This window comes from Poecilia reticulata, chromosome 8 (assembly GCF_904066995.2).
Source record: "Poecilia reticulata chromosome 8, P_reticulata-male-v2, whole genome shotgun sequence".
Taxonomy (NCBI): Eukaryota; Metazoa; Chordata; class Actinopteri; order Cyprinodontiformes; family Poeciliidae; genus Poecilia; species Poecilia reticulata.
In genome coordinates this window covers 7,253,907-7,275,474 of record NC_088837.1, presented here as the reverse complement: position 1 = coordinate 7,275,474, position 21,568 = coordinate 7,253,907, and the positions used below count along the sequence as shown (strand labels likewise).

The 21,568-nt window shown below is 43.8% G+C and overlaps 2 protein-coding genes across 2 annotated transcripts in view; one reads left to right on the top strand and one right to left on the bottom strand.

Moving 5' to 3' along the window:
* The first annotated feature begins 6,233 nt into the window (after positions 1-6,233).
* cbx7a (chromobox homolog 7a) lies at positions 6,234-11,680 on the top strand. The gene is made up of 6 exons (XM_008415575.3): positions 6,234-6,566; positions 8,323-8,366; positions 8,486-8,551; positions 8,671-8,737; positions 9,618-9,918; positions 10,126-11,680. The coding sequence occupies exons 1-6, from the start codon at positions 6,498-6,500 to the stop codon at positions 10,665-10,667; spliced, it is 1,089 nt and encodes a 362-aa protein (XP_008413797.2). The 5' UTR covers positions 6,234-6,497; the 3' UTR covers positions 10,668-11,680.
* A 5,494-nt stretch (positions 11,681-17,174) lies between these two features.
* The window catches only part of ep300b (EP300 lysine acetyltransferase b), a 30,457-nt gene continuing 26,063 nt past the window's right edge, over positions 17,175-21,568 (bottom strand). Inside the window, 1 exon segment of the mRNA XM_008415570.3 lies at positions 17,175-21,288. Within this exon segment, the coding sequence (XP_008413792.2) occupies positions 18,376-21,288 (2,913 nt within the window). The 3' untranslated portion in view covers positions 17,175-18,375.

Here is a 21,568-nt window from a genome sequence, read left to right as displayed (position 1 = left end):
TTCTCATTCAAACGAACTTGTGCAACACAAAAGACCCTCAGCAAGATGGTGTTAAAGCCTCATCTGGTTCTCCAAAACGCTCAAATCTTTTTCATGTCATTGAATCTGGTGGTTCCTGGACTCTTCCTGACCGTTCTACCCGATATTATTTGGTCTGAAAGAGGTCATTCGGGTAAGATTATTGAAAATTGCCAGTTTGGCGTTCAAATGGGACTGCGATCCCAAACCGAAATTGGTTTTGAAATTAATAAAGCAAGCTAATATTAAGCTTCTGGAATAGCCACAACATGAAGTATATCTATTTAGCAACCAATTTTAATGAGTTCTGCCTTTCTGACAACCAGGGAGGTCAAATAACCCACCAAAATTATGCCACAAGTTTTTCCTGGGATTTACCAAACAAAATGGTTAGATTTTCTGAATCTTGCTAAAGGAAATTAAAACAAACGCACAGATTCAGGTGTTTGTCAGATACGCTCTCAGTTGGGTCACAGTTGCCACTAAATACATCTTGTGCCACCACATACAGGAGTTTACTGCCCAGTGATGTTACTGTTGTCATCATATATGCATAAGTTGTTACTGTGGTTTCTTGGGGGTTTTTTCCTCTCTTTCTGCAGGTCTAGAGGCAGACTTGTGTTATCTCTGTGCTTTTTTTCTCTACTCAGGAAAAGCACCGTTAATCCCTTTCTTTTCTCCTTTTTTTCCATCTCTGTGTATAATCACATTTGAAATAAACCCAAACCAACGTCTACCAATGTTTCATATATATCAAATCATGCCGCGCTGCTGACCAGATGTTAAAAAATAATCATTTTATAAAGGAAATTAATACATTTGCCTCAAGGCGCATGTATATATTTGAACTCTAGAGTTTCTAATTGCCAACTTTGCCTGCAAAGACATGAGTAAAGTTCCTCTTAATCCCTGTGGTTTGTTTCCAGAATGACTGATGATGTCATGGTGAGGTCACCAGGCTTCACTTTGTTTATGCCTCTTGTCTTTAGATTGCAAACTGTGGTGCAAGAGCTTTTTTATTTTTTTATTTTTTTCCATGATGAAGGCAACCAGAAGCACAAAAACTGCCGGTTTGAAGACATTTTTTATTTAAATTTTTTTACCTGAAGGCATCAGCTGTTGACAGAAACGTCTTGACTGAGCCACCGCAGATCCGGCTCTAGGCTCAAATTTAGGGGTATGGGGTCAGAGGTCAATAAATCCGTTTTCATCCCTCAGCTGTTTGACGGCTCTTCCTGCTGCGTCACCCTCGTCTTTCTGCAGTCTCCATAACAACAGTTACCATGACATCCGGTGCCCGTAAGTGATGCGAGTTTTCCAGGTGCAGAGGAGACCGTGAACCATCGGCAGCGAGTGCGAACCGCGTACATGTGCCGAGTCACAGGGAGGTTTACGTGAAGCCAGCCACAAAAACCCCCAAAGGGAAGATAACAGGGAGCCTCACTCCGGCTCTTATCTTACAACCTCATTACACGATCCTACCGAGGAAACCGGATGAGTTACAAATCAGGTATTAAGTTGAAAAAGTGTTAGTGAAAAGCAGTCCTTGTTGGAGCCACCCTGAATTCCAGCTTTTATATCTCTGGGTGGGATATATTTGAGACTTTTGCTCTTTTTTTTTTTTGTTTCTTCACCTGTTTTTGTTCCATATTTGGATCAAACACGCTTGCATGAGCCGGGCATTTCCACTGAAGAAGAAGAAGAACAAGATGAAGAAGAAGAAGAAGTAGTGAGGCTGAGCTGTCATTTCCATTGCAGATTCTGATCTTTGCCGGTTTCACTTGTGTTACATAAAAATACATGAGCTCTCACTGTTTGGCTGGCGAGTTCAGCGAGTACGCCGCTTTCACTGCGCCGCCTCACGTCGCTCACTGATCGGCCTTTGAAGCCGCGGCAGGACGGATATGATCTGCTTCTTCTGTATTTTGAAGGATTAATACGCATAAATAATCCTGTTGGATTTCTGATGTAGAGCTCAAAGTGAAATTGATTCTTCTAAATGCGAAGCCTAAAATAAGCCTCAGTATGGATGCTATACAGCGTATAAAGACATTATTTCTCTTTACCTTCACGTTTGCCATATGACAGGTTAACATGTGGATATAAAGTGTTGGGCAGATTTATTTGCACCTCTGGTAAAACTGTGTAAAGCAAATTATGGTTATCCTGTTTAAGTAACCAGCAATATCCCATTTTCTATTTTCAAGGTTCCCAGAGCTGCTAGAAGAGAAACAGGCCCACAGCATTACACATTCTCCTCTGTACTTATCACTGGGGATTTTTTTCACATATTTTTTTATTTATTAGATGGGTTTAGAATCCCAGTAGTTTTAGGCAAACTCCAAATCCCTGGTGGTAGGACAGATTTTTTTCTTGCCTCATGTCCAAAACAGGTCAGCATATTTATAGGGGTGAACTGTTGCCCCTCATGACCCCTCTTTGTCGTCATCATCATCAAATTGATACTCCGCAAAGTCACTGATTTCTAATTAGACGGTCATAAAACATAGCTTAATATAAAAACTAAAAGTAAAGAATAAATTAAGAAATGCTTGAGTTACTTTTATTTCAAAGTTTTTGTTTGGGGTATAATAATTTAGCATGAATAAAAACTGTTTTTTTTTTTTAATGAACGAATAACTTAATTATAACTTTTAGGTGTCTGGTTAAATTGCCTCAGCAAAATATGAAATTATTTAGAGATATTTCAGACTTTCCTACAGTGAAAATAAATTATTTTTATTTTGATCTGGGTGTACATATCTGGGAGGAAAGGAATGCATAAACGTTTTTGTTGAGGTTTTTATTACGTTTGAGTGAAACTACAATTAAGCCTTGAAAGTAAAATGGAAACGTTTTGTTTTTAAAATATCCTTTTTTTTTTAAAATCCCTCGGTAACCTTGTCTGTATGACCCTCCTCCTCGCTCATCTTCCTCTGTCCCTCCTCTGCACTCTGCTCTAATTTCCCGCGCGCTCTCGCCTCCTCCGCGGGCAAAAATCCAGCAAATAGTCTGAATGGTTAGTGCTCCGTTTGTGCAGGTTTGTGCCGTTAAAATTTTCGTTTGTGCAGTTTTGGTTTCTGAGATATTAAACATTATTTTTTAGGTCATCTAGAGTTCACCATCCCCCCATATCGCTCCAAAACAAACCAAAGTGGGCTAGTTCGTTAGTGCTCCCTTTGTGCAGGTTTGTGCAGTTAAAATTTTCGTTTGTGCAGTTTTGGTTTCTGAGATATTAAAAGTTATAATTTTGGCCGATGACGTCATCATCCCCCCATATGCTCCAAAACAAACCAAAGTGGGCTAGTTCGTTAGTGCTCTGTTTGTGCAGGTTTGTGCCGTTAAAATTTTCGTTTGTGCAGTTTTGGTTTCTGAGATATTAAACATTATTTTTTAGGTCATCTAGAGTTCACCATCACCCCATATGCTCCAAAACAAACCAAAGTGGGCTAATTCGTTAGTGCTCTGTTTGTGCAGGTTTGTGCCGTTAAAATTTTCGTTTGTGCAGCTTTCGTCTTTGAGATATTAAAAGTTATAATTTTGGCCGATGACGTCACCATCCCCCCATATCGCTCCAAAACAAACCAAAGTGTGGGCTACTTCTTGTAATTCTTCAGATTCTCAGCTGTTGTACAATGTGTACATTTTGTTTTGAACTTCAATAAAGACTTAGAACAAGAAAAAATGTGTCTCATTTCAAGAAATGTTTTAAGATAGCAATGTTTTTTCACGAACGTAGCGCACAATAATTGAATCCTGCTAATAAAGGACATGCAGCCTGACCCTAACGTAATGTGTATAACCTGTTCAACTGTGCTTTGATTTCGGAGGTGGTCTGAAGAATTATATTCACATTGTTGATGTACTGTCTGCTGATTATGCAGCAAACGTGTAAAAAAATTACATGAGCCTATAAAGGCCAATTTGCTAGTTGCTTGAGCAAAGATTTTGCCGAGTAAAACGGAAATGTGTCATTATTTCAAAGTTCATCCAAGTAATGTACTTAATATTTAGTAAATATAGTTTCAATGCAACGACTTTCATTTCATCCAATTTCTTAAATTAAATGTGTATGGGCTTCAAGGAGACATGTTTTGCGAACTTTGACATAGTTCTCACACAACTGGGATTGGCTCCACCCACACTGTAGTGAGCCTCCTGCCCCCCCCCCCCCCCCCCCCCCTCCCATCTTGTTTTGCAGAGCAAGTGTAATTTCAACCTCTCGTTAATATTCTAGCGGTCTCAAATCGTTTTGAATAAGTCATTTTTGGAATTTTTTCAACCCCGATTTTGATTTTTTAACAAGGTAAAATCAAATTAATGCTCAACTAGCAAATTGGCCTTTATAGGCTCATGTAATTTTTTTACACGTTTGCTGCATAATCAGCAGACAGTACATCAACAATGTGAATATAATTCTTCAGACCACCTCCGAAATCAAAGCACAGTTGAACAGGTTATACACATTACGTTAGGGTCAGGCTGCATGTCCTTTATTAGCAGGATTCAATTATTGTGCGCTACGTTCGTGAAAAAACATTGCTATCTTAAAACATTTCTTGAAATGAGACACATTTTTTCTTGTTCTAAGTCTTTATTGAAGTTCAAAACAAAATGTACACATTGTACAACAGCTGAGAATCTGAAGAATTACAAGAAGTAGCCCACACTTTGGTTTGTTTTGGAGCGATATGGGGGGATGGTGACGTCATCGGCCAAAATTATAACTTTTAATATCTCAAAGACGAAAGCTGCACAAACGAAAATTTTAACGGCACAAACCTGCACAAACAGAGCACTAACGAATTAGCCCACTTTGGTTTGTTTTGGAGCATATGGGGGGATGGTGAACTCTAGATGACCTAAAAAATAATGTTTAATATCTCAGAAACCAAAACTGCACAAACGAAAATTTTAACGGCACAAACCTGCACAAACAGAGCACTAACGAACTAGCCCACTTTGGTTTGTTTTGGAGCGATATGGGGGGATGGTGACGTCATCGGCCAAAATTATAACTTTTAATATCTCAAAGACGAAAGCTGCACAAACGAAAATTTTAACGGCACAAACCTGCACAAACAGAGCACTAACGAATTAGCCCACTTTGGTTTGTTTTGGAGCATATGGGGGGATGATGACGTCATCTGCCAAAATTATAACTTTTAATATCTTAAAGACAAAAACTGCACAAACGAAAATTTTAACTGCACAAACCTGCACAAACGGAGCACTAACGAACTAGCCCACTTTGGTTTGTTTTGGAGCATATGGGGGGATGGTGACGTCATCTGCCAAAATTATAACTTTTAATATCTTAAAGACAAAAACTGCACAAACGAAAATTTTAACTGCACAAACCTGCACAAACGGAGCACTAACGAACTAGCCCACTTTGGTTTGTTTTGGAGCATATGGGGGGATGGTGACGTCATCGGCCAAAATTATAACTTTTAATATCTCAAAGATGAAAGCTGCACAAACGAAAATTTTAACGGCACAAACCTGCACAAACGGAGCACTAACGAACTAGCCCACTTTGGTTTGTTTTGGAGCATATGGGGGGATGGTGAACTCTAGATGACCTAAAAAATAATGTTTAATATCTCAGAAACCAAAACTGCACAAACGAAAATTTTAACGGCACAAACCTGCACAAACAGAGCACTAACGAACTAGCCCACTTTGGTTTGTTTTGGAGCGATATGGGGGGATGATGACGTCATCGGCCAAAATTATAACTTTTAATATCTCAGAAACCAAAACTGCACAAACGAAAATTTTAACTGCACAAACCTGCACAAACGTAGCACTAACGAACTAGCCCACTTTGGTTTGTTTTGGAGCGATATGGGGGGATGGTGACGTCATCGGCCAAAATTATAACTTTTAATATCTCAGAAACCAAAACTGCACAAACGAAAATTTTAACTGCACAAACCTGCACAAACGGAGCACTAACGAACTAGCCCACTTTGGTTTGTTTTGGAGCGATATGGGGGGATGGTGAACTCTAGATGACCTAAAAAATAATGTTTAATATCTCAGAAACCAAAACTGCACAAACGAAAATTTTAACGGCACAAACCTGCACAAAGGGAGCACTAACCATTCAGACTATTTGCTGGATTTTTTGACGTGGGTGGGGTGTCAGCTTCACGCAGGTTTGGCCCTCTACGCAACAGAAAGGGGGCGCGCCCGCATTAAAGCAGCGCGCTGTCCAGCGTTGATGTGTCGCAGATTTTAAAAAGTGAGGCAGGAGAGCGGCTGGAGTTTCTGAGCGAGGGGAGGCGCACAAGCTTAGCGGAAAAAAACTAGGACTCTCGGAGGGAACCGTGGAAAAACACTTAGCGCTCTGTTTTTTGTTTTTTTTTTATTATTATTCGTCCGTCCTCCTTCTCCCCCCGTAACTACTTTATTTCCGCACGTCGGGAAGTAAACAAGCAGGGATCCAGTTGCGTCCTGTTTGGACCGTCGCGATGGAGCTGTCATCTATTGGAGAGCAAGTGTTCGCTGTTGAGTCAATTACAAAGAAGAGAATTAGAAAGGTAAGAAATATTCCTGCTTATAAACAACCCCCGCTCCCCCTAAAATAATACAATTATCCTGCTGTTTTATGCAAACGCATCTCAATGTACTAGCCGCTGTCCTCGCGCCGTCAACAACGATAGCACAAGGCTGTGGTTTACGTAAAGAAAACACAAAAACTAAGTCGTTATTTTAATGCAACTGCGCCGAAGTTTCTCGAGTCCGTCCTGTGCAGCGGCTGAGCTGCTGCGGCATGACCGTGTTTTGGAGGAGCCTACGCAGTTGTAGTAAAACGGGGGAAAAAAGAGGGGGTGTGTGTGGCTTTTAAAAAGCGGACAGCGAGCAGGCTGCTGCGCAGTTTATATTATTTACGCCAGCGCGCGGACTGAAAATGCTGTGTAACATCACAGAGTGCCGCGTGATGCTGGTCGTATTTAGTTACGGCGGAGAGCTGTTGTGAATTCAAACTGACTTATATTAACCCCACGACGCTACAGGTGCTCTCTGCTCGTCTGAACGCTCATGACGTAAAAAAAAAGCGCAAAAAAAAAAAAAAAAGTAACATAAAGCGAGCCTTTTTAAAGTTTACGATAGTGTAATACGATACTGCGCGTTCATTGCTTTTTCTCGCACGCGCTGGATTTGTTTACGTTTTTTTTTCAGCTTATTTATTTTACCTGTCTTATTCATTTCAAACTAGGGTCGCCTCCGATAACAGTTTCGGACGTGAGCGTTGCGCAACATTGCTTGTTTACATGTTCCCGCGTGGCCCCACCTATCCGAGCCACCGGTGTAATGTTCTAGAAAGTGCCCCAGCGCTGTGAACACGGGCGCTCGTGGAGCGAGCACGTCATCGCAATGCGAGCGCAGGGCTGCTGTTTGGAGGCCACGCAGCTCCGCTGTCGATGACGTCAGCCTGCAGAAAACGTGGAGAACGAGAGAAACTTCACGAACCTTCCCTCCCTCTGTGTAGCTCCACAGTTCAATAAAAAAAAAAATGGAGACCATTAGATAATTCAAATATAGAACTCATGAAAGTGATTAAAAATAACAGGTGTAGTTTTTTCAAAAAAAAGTGTTGCTGCAGTTATTTTAGTATTTTTTCAATGGTCGCAATCCATTGCAAAAAACTTATTTGTCATATTTGTTATAATTAAAATGACATTGAAAACAAATGATTTTAATAAATCAGAAATAAACATGCTTATGATAATTGACATGTATCTGATTATACATGATTATATGCAAATTTAATTTAGGAAATAAATAGAAATATTAATTTTACAATAAGCAAATGTAATTGTTTCACATGGTCTCCTGCTGCAACTAATCATGACTTCCTGGTTGTTTTTGTTGTCGTAGTGCTTCATTCTGTAAAATGGTATCAAGTTGACTTGTGTGCTTCTTAACCAATCAGGTTTCAGGGTGTATTTGACGAGCTGCACTCGCTGATTGTGTGATTATTTTGTGGCACACAATAAGTTATAAAGAAAACCATGTTTCAACATTTAATCCATTTTTTCACAAGAATTTCACATATTAATATGTAATTACACATTCAATTGTTTATGGATTATCATTATCATGAACATATTTTAATACGGTAGTTTTCATTTTAAAATATGAAAATATGTCGGCTCCTCCTTCCCTCAATCCACAGTTTAAAGGGACAGCTGCCTTATTTCTTGTGCTCTAGTGTCCGTTTAACACAGGGACTCATTTAAATGGAAAGTTCACTGACTGCTGTCCCTCCCCCCACTTTGTCTCTCTCTTCAGGGTAATGTGGAGTATCTACTGAAATGGCAGGGATGGCCCCCAGAGTGAGTAAGCCTTGAGTCATCCACAGACCTCACCACTTCCAGATATACTTAAGAGCTTTTTCGGAATATGCTCAGATCATTGATAAACAGACGGTCGTTAACTATCTCCCTATTTGCAGGTACAGCACTTGGGAGCCGGAGGACAACATTCTGGACCCGCTCTTGGTCCTGGCTTACGAAGAGAAGTGAGTAATACTGGAGGCATTTTAGGTTTCTCTTTTTTTGTTCTCTCTCAGTTTTAGTTTTCTTTCTCGCCTCCTTTCCTCTGACCTCCCCCTCCTGTCTGCATCTTCTCTTCTTGCAGTCAGGAGAAGCTCAGATCTCTGAGCTTTCGAAAGAAAGGCCTCAGACCCAGGAAGCTGGTACTGCGGGTAACGACACTCATCTTTCTTCAATCTCAAACATTTGTTGTATCGTCTTTCATTAACACAAGCTGCAGCCAGGCATTTAAAGCAAGTTCAAACTTTAAACAAGCGTTTTAATAGTGGAATCTGTTTTTTAGTCATTTGCGCAACATGCTGCTCTATGAGGGTGTTTTATCCTTCACAGATAAAACTACTTTTTCAGGAAGTTGAGAAAATGATTTAAATTTTAAAAAGGCTGTTGAGCCAAATATATTTTATTTATTTATTTATTAACATTTAGGCATAATCAGACTTTTTCAAACAGGTTTTATATAGAAAAATACTTTAGAATTTCAGTATTTGCTTAAATATTTATAATACAATAATAAAAATAAAAGAACAGCTGAAGTCTAATAAACCAATCACTGACAATTAATGGTAATTGTCGGATTAATTGTCTGCATCCTTAGTTTTAAGTTCTTCAGCAGCTTTAAACATTGATGTTAGTTCCTCATAATGTTAGAGTCAATTTATTGGAACAGATAAGGCAACACTGTTCCCACACTATCACTTTCACTGCTGTATTACAAATTAATGGAGGAGATTCCAGGAAGGCTTTCTGAAATGTAGGCTCATGCAGCATTTTATGTAAACTGAGCAGGAAAAGGAAAAACTGATTATTAACTCCCTCAACTTACTGATCTAGTCTAGAGTTCCTTTATTGCCTCTCAAAGCTCTCTAAACTCATTTATGGTTGTTTTACAACAAGCTATATTCCTGTTACAACCGTAGAAAAACAAATGTGTGCTAGAATAAAATAATGACAAATCAGCAAAAATATTTTGATGAAAGATAAGTACTCCAGCGATTATTGTTCCCCCTGCTGACCGTTCGCTGTCTTCCTCAGAACATTTTCGGCATGGACCTGCGGAGCGCCCACAAGGATGACGAGAAGCCCCCGCCTCGCCTGCGCCTGTCCCTCACCAGATCCATGAGTACGGACGTGGAGCAGGCGTGCCGGCGCCGGGCCAGGAGGAGGAACAGACAGAGAGTGACCAAAGCCTTCCAAAAACACTCTTCCAACAAGCCAATCCATGAGCAGAAGATGAATGTGGAGCCGGTGGAGAAGGACTGGGGCGGCACCAGTGAGGAGGACAAGCCCGGATGTGAGAGCACCACTGAGGAGAGATGTGAAGACAGCTTGTATGGTCAGTTGTCAAATGAGTTGATTGATTGATGTGGCAATATGGATGTTGTGGTTTATTACTGTTGTAATTCTTTAATCTGTAATTGTTCTTTGCTGGCTGCAAAGCGAATTGCCCCTCGGGGACAATGAAGTTTATCTAATCTGATCTAACATTTATCTGAAGTGAGTCTTTATGTGTAACCGATGTTTTTCCTGTTTTCTCTCAAAGGTCAGTCAGAGTGCAGCTCTCCTCCGTTCTTAGAGGAACAGGACATGGACACGGAGGTGGAGGAAAAGGTTGCCAGCCCGGACATGTGGACAGATGAAGCGGACGGAGGGATCTTTGAAACCAGTCAGAGACACACAAATTCACACGACGAATCCGAGGACAACATCTTGGTATCTGAGGCCAAACCAGAAGTCGTGGTTTCCCCAAGCGGCAGGTCAGACTGGGTGGAGGAGGAGGGCGTGGAAGCCTTCTCAGAGAGTCCAACCACGGAGGAAAAGAACGCAACCTCAGTGATAGTGAGGGTCCAGGGATGTGGCAAGATGACGGGCGATGCCGTGTCCGTCTGCTCTGACTCTGAGCCGAAGAAAGACGAAGCGAGAAGCGACAATCAGAGCGTGATTGTGACGGCGTCGGACCGCCCAAAAGTTCCCTACGAAGCGCCACGTCCCGGGAGAGTGATCGTGACGAACGTGACTGTAAACTGCCTGACGGTGACTTTCAAAGAGGCGAGCTGCAGCGAGGGCTTCTTCAACGGCTGCTGAACCAAGAAAGGGGAACACGGAGACAGGGATCAGCATAACCATAGTTAGACCTGCCGCTCATGGTGAAGTAAATACCGCAAGCAAATAGTGTCTGTAAGGTCATTCCACATGATTTTATGAGTTCAGTAAGACATCATTGCCTTGGAATAAAAGTGAGTGGTGATTTTATTATTATAGTGGCTCATTTATTAGGTGTGACAGGAAACAATGCACTGCAGGCCAGCAGATTAAGCCGATCTCGGTGGCAGAGTTCATTCTTACAGCAGCTCGGTTCACCCTACTGCAGGGAAGGGCAGCCGAAAACAACAGTTTACAGAACAACTCTGATGCAGCTACCGTTCCAGTTGTCCTCAGTGCTTTCCAGCAGGATGCAGGTTTTCACCAAAACCTGCTTCCAGTCGACTTTTTAAAAAAAAGAAAAAAGTAAAACGATGTTTTTTTGTAAATGTCGCTCACTATCTCTCGCACAGAGCTACGCGCATGCCCCCATCAGTCTGTGCCACACACGCACGCGACTGTCTGCCACGCTTTTGTCGGAGGGGTTTATTTCTGTAACAAAGGAGAGATCCAAACAAAGACGGCGGATTAACGCCTCAGACGGAGCCGTGCATCTAAAGGAGGGGTGGACGGACAAAAAGGAAACGCGCGGTCGTGTTTGCTGTCTCATCGTCCTTTAACTTTCCAAGTATGAAATGCTGCCTGGGTCTATTTTTGTATTACCAATTGATAGTCAGCTCCTTTCACCGGCTTTTGTGTCATCAAAAGAGGAGGTGTCGATTCAAGATGTTGCTTCCGAGCTCCGTAGGTAATGTACAAATGGAAGCAAATGTACTTCTAAACTGTAGTGAGCTATTATTTATTGCATGTCACTTGTACAAACTGCACTAATTTATGTCTCTTGATGTGTCTGAATCTGTCTCTCTCTAACAAAGATGGATTATCAAACATGTCTTCTCTATATCACAAAAAGGTTTCTATTTGACTGCATTTTCAATAAATGTGTATGAAAATAATGCGTCTTGGTGGATGTTTATCACGGATGGGTTTGGGAAATAAACAAAATCTGAGTACAACTTCAAAGCTCTCACTTTGACAGAATAGAGGCTTGAAACCACTAGAACCGTGATTAGTGAAAAGCTAAACTTAGAATGAAAAGCCTGTGTTCTCTAAACTAAGAAGCTCTGTATTTTGTTCTTCCGGTGGAAACCCAGTGGGTTTGTCAAGTTCTGTTCAAACAGCAGCTCTAAAAATCCCAATGACCTGTCAGCAAAAGAGAAGAGTTTGTTGTCGACAGAATGTTTTAGGAATTGCTATTGCTAAGAGTCGCCACCAGAGGGCAGAGTGCTCTCATGCAGAGAGGCTGCTTGCCTTCAGATCCCCAGATGTGATTCATAACTCGGCATGGCGGGGGAGTATGCTGCTGCTGCTGCTGCTGCTGCTGCTGCTGCTGCTGCAGGAGCAGAGGATCCACCATGCGAACGGATCAGAGATGTAATAATATCAACAGAAGTGTGAAGAATCTGGTTGCAATTCGGAAGTGGATGAGAAAAATAAACTAAGAGATCAATAAACTGTTTCCCCAGCCTTTACTTTCTTCCACTGGCTAAAAGTTGTGTTGTTTCTTCTTTGATTCCTTGTTTTTCCCCCCTTGATTATTCTTTTCCTTGTTTTCTTTGTCCATTCCCTCTTTTTTTGTTTTGTTCTTTTACCCTTTATTCCTTCTGTGGTCTCTTTTCTTTTCCTTGTGTCATGTTCTTCATGTGCCTGCCCATTCCTTCTTCCTTTTTATATCCTTATTGCATCCTTCTAGTTGATTTGATTGCTAGTAGTAGTTTTCAGTTCCTTATGGGGCAGAACATTATACCTTTATGCCATTCTCTCTAACAAACTGATATTAGCTTGTTAAGTAGTCAGGCTATCTGCAACTGTAGGCGACCTGCAAACAGCTGCTTCACGAACATGCTGCTCATATTTTGTCAATGAGCTGTGCAACATAATATTGAGTTAAGGTCATTTCTCATGACCCAAAATATTTCCAAACAGCTTAGTATTTTTGTGTTGTATAAAGGATAAAACAATCACGCTTTTTTTTTATAGAAACTGCCCTCATGTTTGCATTGTTTCATTAAAAATGTAATGCAGTAATATGTAAAACTGACTTTTTTTAGCACTAAAACATGTTATTCCCTCATCAAAAACATGCTTGGTGTGTTGCCATGATTCTTTCATGTATGTTTGAGAAATCATTTAATCTCCCCTGGCAACCATTCAGCTGGGGAACGCCTGGCTGAAACCGAGCACCGCCTTCAAAGAGCTCCAGTTTCTGAACTTCTGCCTCACAGAGCAGCCCCCCCCCCACAGAGCTCCTTCAGCCTAGCCAGCAGCAATTAGCACAGCTATAATGAGCGCAACAGCTGAGCTCATTATGCGAGCTACTTCTCAGTGCAACGTTGCTAAAAGGTTAATAGAGGAGCCATGTTGTGATGGCTTCCTGAAGGTGGAGTTTCAGAAAGAGCAAAAAGTTTTTAGAGACAAAGGCCCAATTGTAAGGCTTTAAATTACTAAGTCAAATTTATTTTAAGTCATATTTGCTATGACTATATATATATTTTTATTTCTACAATGTAATCTCTCACATCTGAAGCTAACTCACTTGTTAGCTGAGAACTTTGTGTCCAGCCAATGCAAAACAGAAAACACAGGCAGTTCACGTTTTTCGAAAAATAGGAACACGTTTTTGCGCAAGGATAATGCTAACTGTTCTTGCTTCAGTCTTCAGACCGCAGTCTGAAAACACAGGGGAGATATTTCCTCCAGGGCCGAAGTAGGACTCGGCTTCGGGGTTAAACTCCCTCACTTACCCGTAAGAGGGGTGAAGAACAAAAAAAACTCGTTAACAGCTTCGGCTTAACAACTACAGGCCGAACAGAGTTTTCCTATCTACCGTCTCTCAGTCGCTCCAAAGCAGGCGGGTTGCAGCACACAGCGCCCCCTTCTGACCGGAGGTCCGCTAACCTCGCATCGTCCTCACACACACTACATATACAGACAGCATTTAATGAGCTCCTTATCACATATATTGGAGGCACTTTCCGCAACAATAAGGTGTTTTTTCGGCCGTATTGAAATAGATTTATTTCGGAAAACGTAAACGGAAATTCTATTTTTGAGTCACAAGAGTCACGTGATCAACAACCCAACGTTTCTTCTAGTCAAGACATCCAAGAAGACGACAGGAAGTAGTAGGAGGATGATGGGTTTTTGTTGTTGTTGTTTTGTTTTGTTTTTTCGGACAATGTGTGTGTGTGTCATTCGAACATGTTGAACTGATTACTCTTCTATAAAATCGACAACTAAAATGTCCCCAAAACTCCGGGCTTGTTGCTCCAACGCCTGAATAAGACGCTGACCTCTCCACTGATGGCTGAATTATGAATATATTTCATGCAAGAGTTTACGTTTAAAATCCAAGATTTTTTAATGACTTATCATGAACAAGTTTAGTGTGTTAATTTCTTATTTAAGGGAAACAGCGATAGCAAAATCGACATAAGCAAAATATTGAAGCATTTGTAATGGAAACAGAGCAACCAAGAGTGATCCAAATTGTTGGATGCAGCAGTGGAAATGTGTTCTCTGCAGTCATGAAACAATCGTGACCACCAGGCAATCCAATAAACAAGTTGGGGTTTGGCAGTTCCCAAGGAATTGGCACTTGCTTGACAAGTGGAGCGTTTGGTACCCAAGAAATTACATTACATGGCTGTTTTTCAGGATTTTGGGCTCGGTTCCTTGGCTCCAGTGAAACGAGATCTTTGAATGCTATAGGATATCAAGATGTTTTAGGTGATTTCAAGCTCCCAAATTTGTGGGAACATTTTTAGGGAAGTTCCCTTTTCCAACATGACGGCAGAAAGTAAGAACCAAACAGACATGGATAACTGAAGTCCTGACTTCAACCCAACATAAGACCTTCAGGATGAATTGGAGCATCCAGACTTTCCTGCCATCATCAGTGTTTGACCTCAAAAATGGTCAGGGGTGTCAAAGCTTTTTTGCCCTGGTGGACAAAACTGTCAAATTTAAACTAGTGGCAGGCCATACAAATTAGCCATGGTGCTCAATAAAATTAAATATATCATTAAAACCCTTTATGTCCTAAATTTAAAATCTCCGCCTGGATATTTTTGCTTATTTTAATTGTAAGCAGGGGTGAAAGTAGTTTTAAATTCTTGGGGGTACTATGAGAAAAATAAATAAATAAATATATATAATTGCTTTTTTGTGTGCTTTGGAGTTTCTGTGCTGATGAAATTTTTACGAAGCGATAAAAGCTGGGTAGCTGTTGCATTGTTACAGAATGGAGCTCTATTTCTTGAGATACCATGAGACCTAAATCCTGAACATCATGGCATGGAGTGCATCCCAGTTTTCCATGTCTGGCATATAACCATTCATTTTAGCTTTTAAACTGGTTCTGGTTCTATTGATCCTGTGTCCAGACAGAAGGATAATCAGTAGCCCAGCATCATGACCTGTTTGTTCTGAAGATCCTGGAGCTTCCACTTCTCTTCCTAACATGGCGCCTTCTCACCCTGACTCTCATACTGACAGGAGAAACCACAGAGCTCTGTTAGGTTAAAGCACATCTTCTGAAGTTAGGATGTTTTTCCTCCAACAGGTTCCAGAGGAATCACCTCAAACCAGATGTTGGACTAGATTTTGTCATTTGTGAATGTTATTTTCAACAGTTTAGCTATAAAGGTTGATAAAGGTTAGAATTTTGGAGAAAGTCTCATCAACATCAATATTTCCACTAAATAAGAGGCAAAAAAATTAGTTTGATAGAGGAAAAGCCTCTCAGACTCTGAGCACGACAGCACCAAACTATTTTTTTATATATTAGACAATTTAATTTCACATAATTATTGCCGGTAGAAGCCATTTGTTTGTTAGATACTTAATGAAACATATTTACCGTGTTTGATGTTTGTTGTGAATGACGTATAGGAGGTAATTAGTCCAAGTTTGTCGTTTATTGAACGTTCAGGAACTACAGCGGCTGTGTTACACCAAGACAAAGGTAAAACAACCTGACCAGGTGATCAACTCTAAACCACTCGCACCTTTTTATTCTCCATTTCACTTTGTCATTTAAGCACATTCGTTGCCATGGCAACCTCCTGCGCTCCACAAACCGACCCGAGATTATGTTAAAAACATAACATTCAGTCCGTTACGATATTAGGTTTGCAGGCTTGATATTTATTTTTGCGATCATTAATAAACGCTAAGCTGCACACAGTGGTGGTTGATTAGTTCATTTTAAACTCCTGCTCTGCTAGTAATGGAACCGAAACGGACAGAATTGCGCAACAGCTTGTTGAAACAATAATTATTGAGATTATTATTGTTGAGTCATTCATTTGAACACGTTTTGTTGATTTTTGTTGTTGTTGTTCTTTAATAAAGTTACGAACGTTTTGATAAGGAGTCAGAGGACGTCGTGCTGGTCTCAGCGTCCTGGCGGCGTTCAGTTTGTCACCTAATGCCGAGATCGACTCAAAACCTTCCGCGATCGACGTATCGCACCGCTGCTCTAGCAAAGCACGAGCAGTTAAGAAACAATATGAAATGAGAAATAAGTTATTTGTTAACTGATTAAGCCGTGTTTTAGATTGTTCTTGAAAAACTAATCAGTCATGGCTGCACCGTGAACCCACTTATTTTTTACAGCTGACAGCCGCTCCTCTCTCTTGCAGGTACTGCGTACCCCCGCAAAATCTTTTAGGGGTACGCAGTACCCGACCGTACCCCCCTACTTTCACCCCTGATTGTACGTAATTCTTTAAATGTCCTGTGAGTAAATATATATTTTCCCATTTATCCATAAGAACTGGAACTTTCAATATCTAATAAGTTATTTTCGCAATTTACCGTCTATTAAAAGAGCGCCCCTCAGATTAATTTCACTTCCTGCTACGGGTTATTACGGTGAAATTACCGATATCGGCAAGAAAGCGCAACGTCTCCGCTTTCAGAAACTGGTGACATTTTTCCCATTGCGCAAGGTTTGGCGGAATTACGGTACTGCAAATTTTTCTGGACCGTCGTCACCCCGTTTAGGACTTAAAAGATTTAAAGATCCAAATAATAAAAAGAACTTCGGACTGTTGTCTTATTGAAAGAAAAAGATATTTCAAAATTTCTTGCGTTTTCTCTATTTTGTTGACCAAATTCGTACAATTCGTGACATGTGATAATGGGCCGAACAAAATCCCATTGAGGACCACAAGTGGACCATGGGCCACACTTTGGACTCTCCAGACATAAACATTTTGATTTAAAATATATATCTTATATAAATATCACATTCCATTATATATTTTAATATTTCACTGCTAAAAACGCCAAATTAGCAAATAACTTAGTCGTGAATATGAGCACATGTTAACGTCTGATAAGATTTAGATACTTGAGGCCAATAATAAACATGCAGGACAGAACTGTATTGCTAATTTTCCTTTTATTATATAAAAAAAAACAGTATTTGAGTCCACAGTTTGTTTCCTTTGTACAGTAAAAAATATTAAATTAACTCCCAAAGTTCTGAGCAGAAAGATAAAGAGGATACGGTTTATAAGGAGGGAGCCTGTCCTCCACCAGAGGAGGATTTAAAAAGTCCAAAGGAAGCAGCAAAGGGGAAGAGGAAGAAAGAGACTAACCGACTGCCGGCTTTCGCCTCGTTTCTGTGCAACACAGTTCATTTGGATTATCGTCATCCTCTGTTTATTTAACAGTAGAATCCTAAAAAAAAAAAAAAAGAAAAAGAAAAGAAAAAAAAAGAAGAAGCCACCCTTCCCATTTGTATACATCCCAGCCCACATATGTAAAACGTTACAGGCACAAAGGTATGCATCCCCCTCTCCCCAAGCCTCCGCAGCTCCATCTGAAGTCTTTAAAAGGAAGGAGTGGGCACACATTCGAGGGAGAGGGCTTTGCACGTCTGCGAGGAAAATAAAAAGAAAATATTAAAAGAAAAAAAATGTCTCTTCCAGCGTGACATCTCGGACCCGGACGCTTGACGTCGTTCCCACCTGGACAGCTAAAGCGAAATAAGAGACTACAGACATCGACGACAAAAAATAAAATAAACTGAAGCGGTCTCAGGACGTCCGCAGCCCACCTCTGATGAAACTGAATAAATAAAACAAGCCCAAACGATACAAAAAGAAAAATGCTTTGTGTTTGAATTTACAGATATGTCGCATCACTCTGCAAAAAAACAAAACAAACAAAAAAAAAACAACAAAAAAAAAAACCAGACTGAATGACGCAAAACTAAACAAAATACTTGCATTAAAATAATTTCTTCTTTAATCCTTGACCCTCCTTTTAAAATTGTAAAAACATATTTAAAAAAAAGGCAAGTACTTTTGTTTACAAGGGAATCGCCCCCATACTCCCACCTTTGTCCTCAAGTTGGCAAAAATATATATTAACAGCAATAAGTTACAATTCATTCTAACTCATTTAACAACTGCTCCATTTATTGTTCATCTCCCATAGGAAGTTCAGTTCAATGCATCTTTATTGAAAACATTTTAAATAACTTTTTAATAGTAAAAAAAAAATAAAAAAAAAAGGCTAAGGAATAATAATACTGTCCTTGGTGAGTGCAGTTTGAGCAGAGATTCGCTGAGCCTCTCTACATGTGGTCTAAGGAGTTGTGGTTCATGTTCTGGCCCATCGGGTCGGGACCGCCGGCGCCGGCCGGCCCGTGCAGACCGGCCATGCCACTCAGCTGGGAGAGCATGGCGCTCTGGTCGGAGCCAAACTGCTCCATGGCGTTCTGCTGCTGCTGCTGCTGCGGGGGAACCACCATTCCGGGGTGGTGCTGGTTCAGGTGGCCCGGGTGTGGCGAGCCCGTCTGCACCTGTGGCGAGATGTGATGCGGCGACGGCTGAGGCTGCATGCGTGGAGACGGGCTGGAGTGAGGCGGTTGGGACTGCGGCCGTGGCGAGGGCTGCGGCGAGCGCACCTGGTTGGCGAGCGACGTCGGCAGTGCCTGGCCCTGCAGGTGGGGGTGCGGCGACGGCGCCATCTGCTGCGGCGGCTGCTGGGGGCTCATGGGGTTGCTGTGTTGGGCGGGCGAGCTGCCGGGGCCGAGGTGCTGCTGCTGCTGCTGCAGCAGCCTCTGCGGCAGAGTTTGTTGGAAAAGCGTCTGGGAAGATGGAGGGGTGGGCCCACCCTGGGGAGGCTGCGGGCCTTGAGGCGGTTGCTGAGCAACGCCTCCGCCTCCTGGACCCGCGTCGCCACTTTGGAGGGCAGCCATGCTGTTCTGCTGCTGCTGCTGCTGCAGCTGGAGCTGCAGCCTCTGCTGCAGGGCGACCGTGACCTGCTGCTGGGCGGACCCCGGATATCCCTGCGCCTGCTGCCCCTGTGGGCCTCCGGGGGGCCCCTGCCCCATGAATCCCTGCCCCTGAGGGGGCTGCGGCTGCTGGAACTGACCGTGATTCATCCCCATCTGTTGTTGCTGCTGCTGCTGCTGCTGCTGTTGCATCTGCTGCAGCTGCTGCCGCCTCATAAGCAACTCTCGCACCTGGAGATTGTTGATGTTGCCCATCTGCGACCCCTGACCTTGCATACCTCGGCCCACCGCTTGCTGCTGCTGCAAACTGCTTAGCATCGGCCTCTGTTGCTGCTGATGCTGCAGCTGTTGCTGCTGATGCTGTTGCTGCTGCAGCTGCTGCTGTACCTGCTGCAGCTGAGACATGGACACCATGCTGACGTTGGCTCCTCCCTGACCGCCCATGTGCATCCCCGGCTGGCTGCCGCTCGCAGCGTTCATGTTCACCTGCGGGTTGACTCCAGGCATGGCGTGTCCACCCGGCCCCCCAGCGGGGCCAGGACCCCCTCCTGGGACGCCATCCGCTCCGCCGGGGCCGCCCTTGTATTTTGAGGCTCGCTGCTTGATGAAAGCAGCCATGAGTTGCGGGTTGGAGCGCAGGATGTTGAGGACCTGCTGCTGCTGCAGCGGAGAGCTGGGGGAGCGTAAGGTGCGGAGGAGCTCCTGTAGAGCCGCTTGGGGGATGTTCCCCCCAGCGGACCCTTGCTGCTGCTGCGCTATGTTCATCATGGCAGCATGCCCCTGAGCTGTTTGATGCGACGGCTGCTGCTGCTGTTGTTGCTGTTGCTGCTGCTGCTGCTGAACTGCCATCATGGCTTGATGGCTCATCTGGTTCATCATCGCCTGCCGTTGCTGTGGTGGAATCCCCGGTCCGGTCCACTGCTGCTGCGGCTGCTGCGGGTTCTGCAGCGGCGCGCCCATCCTCTGTGGTGGCAGGTTACCCTGCGGCGGGGGTTGCTGCTGCATGTGCCCGCTAGCGGTCATCATCCCCTGCATCACACCCTGCTGCTGATCCATGTGGGCTCTTACAGCCGTTTGGTTCTGCGGCTGCATCCCCTGCGGTCCGACCATCCCCACGGGACCGCCGTGCCCCATGGCCATCTGCTGCGGCTGACCCGGCTGGTGGTGTGGGTGAGACGGCATCATGCCCGTCACCGCTGCTGCCGCTTGCCTCTGCAGGCCCAGCCTCCTTTGGGCGTCGGCCACCTGCTGGATCTTCAGTGCTATCTCCACAGCTGCAGGTGGGGGGCCGGACGGAGGCGGCTGGCCAGGAGGTTGCTGCCCTGCCGCGTTGCCGGGCATCACAGCCCCACCGGGTTGCTGAGGCGGCGTCGACGAGCCCATCAATGGTTTCCCCTGGGACTGGTGGATGGGGGAGGAGCCTGGCGGTCTGGCGGCGTACGGCGGGTGGGGGTTGCCCACCGGGATGCTTTGCTGCGGCATCTGAGTAAGCATCTGCTGCTGCTGCTGGTGTTGCTGGGGAGAGTTCATCATCCCTCCTGCTGCAGCCGCTCCGCCGCTCATCTGCTGGAACTGGTTCAGCGGATGTTGGGTCGGCATCGCTCCTTGCTGCTGCTGCATCCCGTTTCCAGGACCCATACCCTGCGCCGGGACCGGGGGCATGTTCTGAGTCGGGGTGTGGGGATTCGGCGGCTGGGTGCCGACCGAAGTGGGCGTACTTGGCGCTGTGGCGCTGTTGGCTCCCGGCGACGGCAGCCCCACCATGGGTCCCCCGGGCGGTGCCCCTGCAGGCTGGCCCACCCGCTGCATGGTGGCCATCCTCCTCCTCAACATCTGCGCCTGCTGCAGCCGGTGCTGCAGCTGCTGCTGCCGGAGCTTCTGCTTGATGTTCAGGCAGAATGGGACAGGGCATTTATTCTCCTGGCAGTGCTTGGCGTGGTAACAGCACAGCGCGATCAGCTGCTTGCAGATGGGGCAGCCGCCATTGGTCTTGCGCTTGCAGCCCTTGGTGTGCTGCACGACGCGCTTCATCTTCTGACAGGACGGGAGGGAGCAGTTGGCGTTGCGGCACTGGCACGCGTGGACCAGCGACTGGATGCAGCGCTGGATGCTGAGGCGGCGGGAGTCGCCCGGACTCTGAGTGGCCGCCGCCGCCTGGTTGTTGCTGTCGTCGTCCAGGCCAAGCCCCAGTTTGTCCATCTTGTGCTCGTGGCCTTTAGTGTTGTAGCAGGTGATGCACAAGTCATAATCCTGAAGGAAAAAAAAGGTTAAAAAATAAATAAAAAATGAATGTAGATATATCATGTTGTTTGCCAAGTCACATTTGAGACCTTTTCAGATCTTTCTAATGCCACCTTGAATGAAATTCTGCTGAGCGACCAGTGAATTTCGTGTATGTGAAATTTTGAGTTCGTACATGTAGATGTCCATACAAAGGCAAATTGTAGGGTGAGACGCAAAGAAATTAGCTAGGAAGGACATATTAGCAGCTAGTTAGCAGTTTGCCTCAAAAGACTCTCAGAACGTAAAG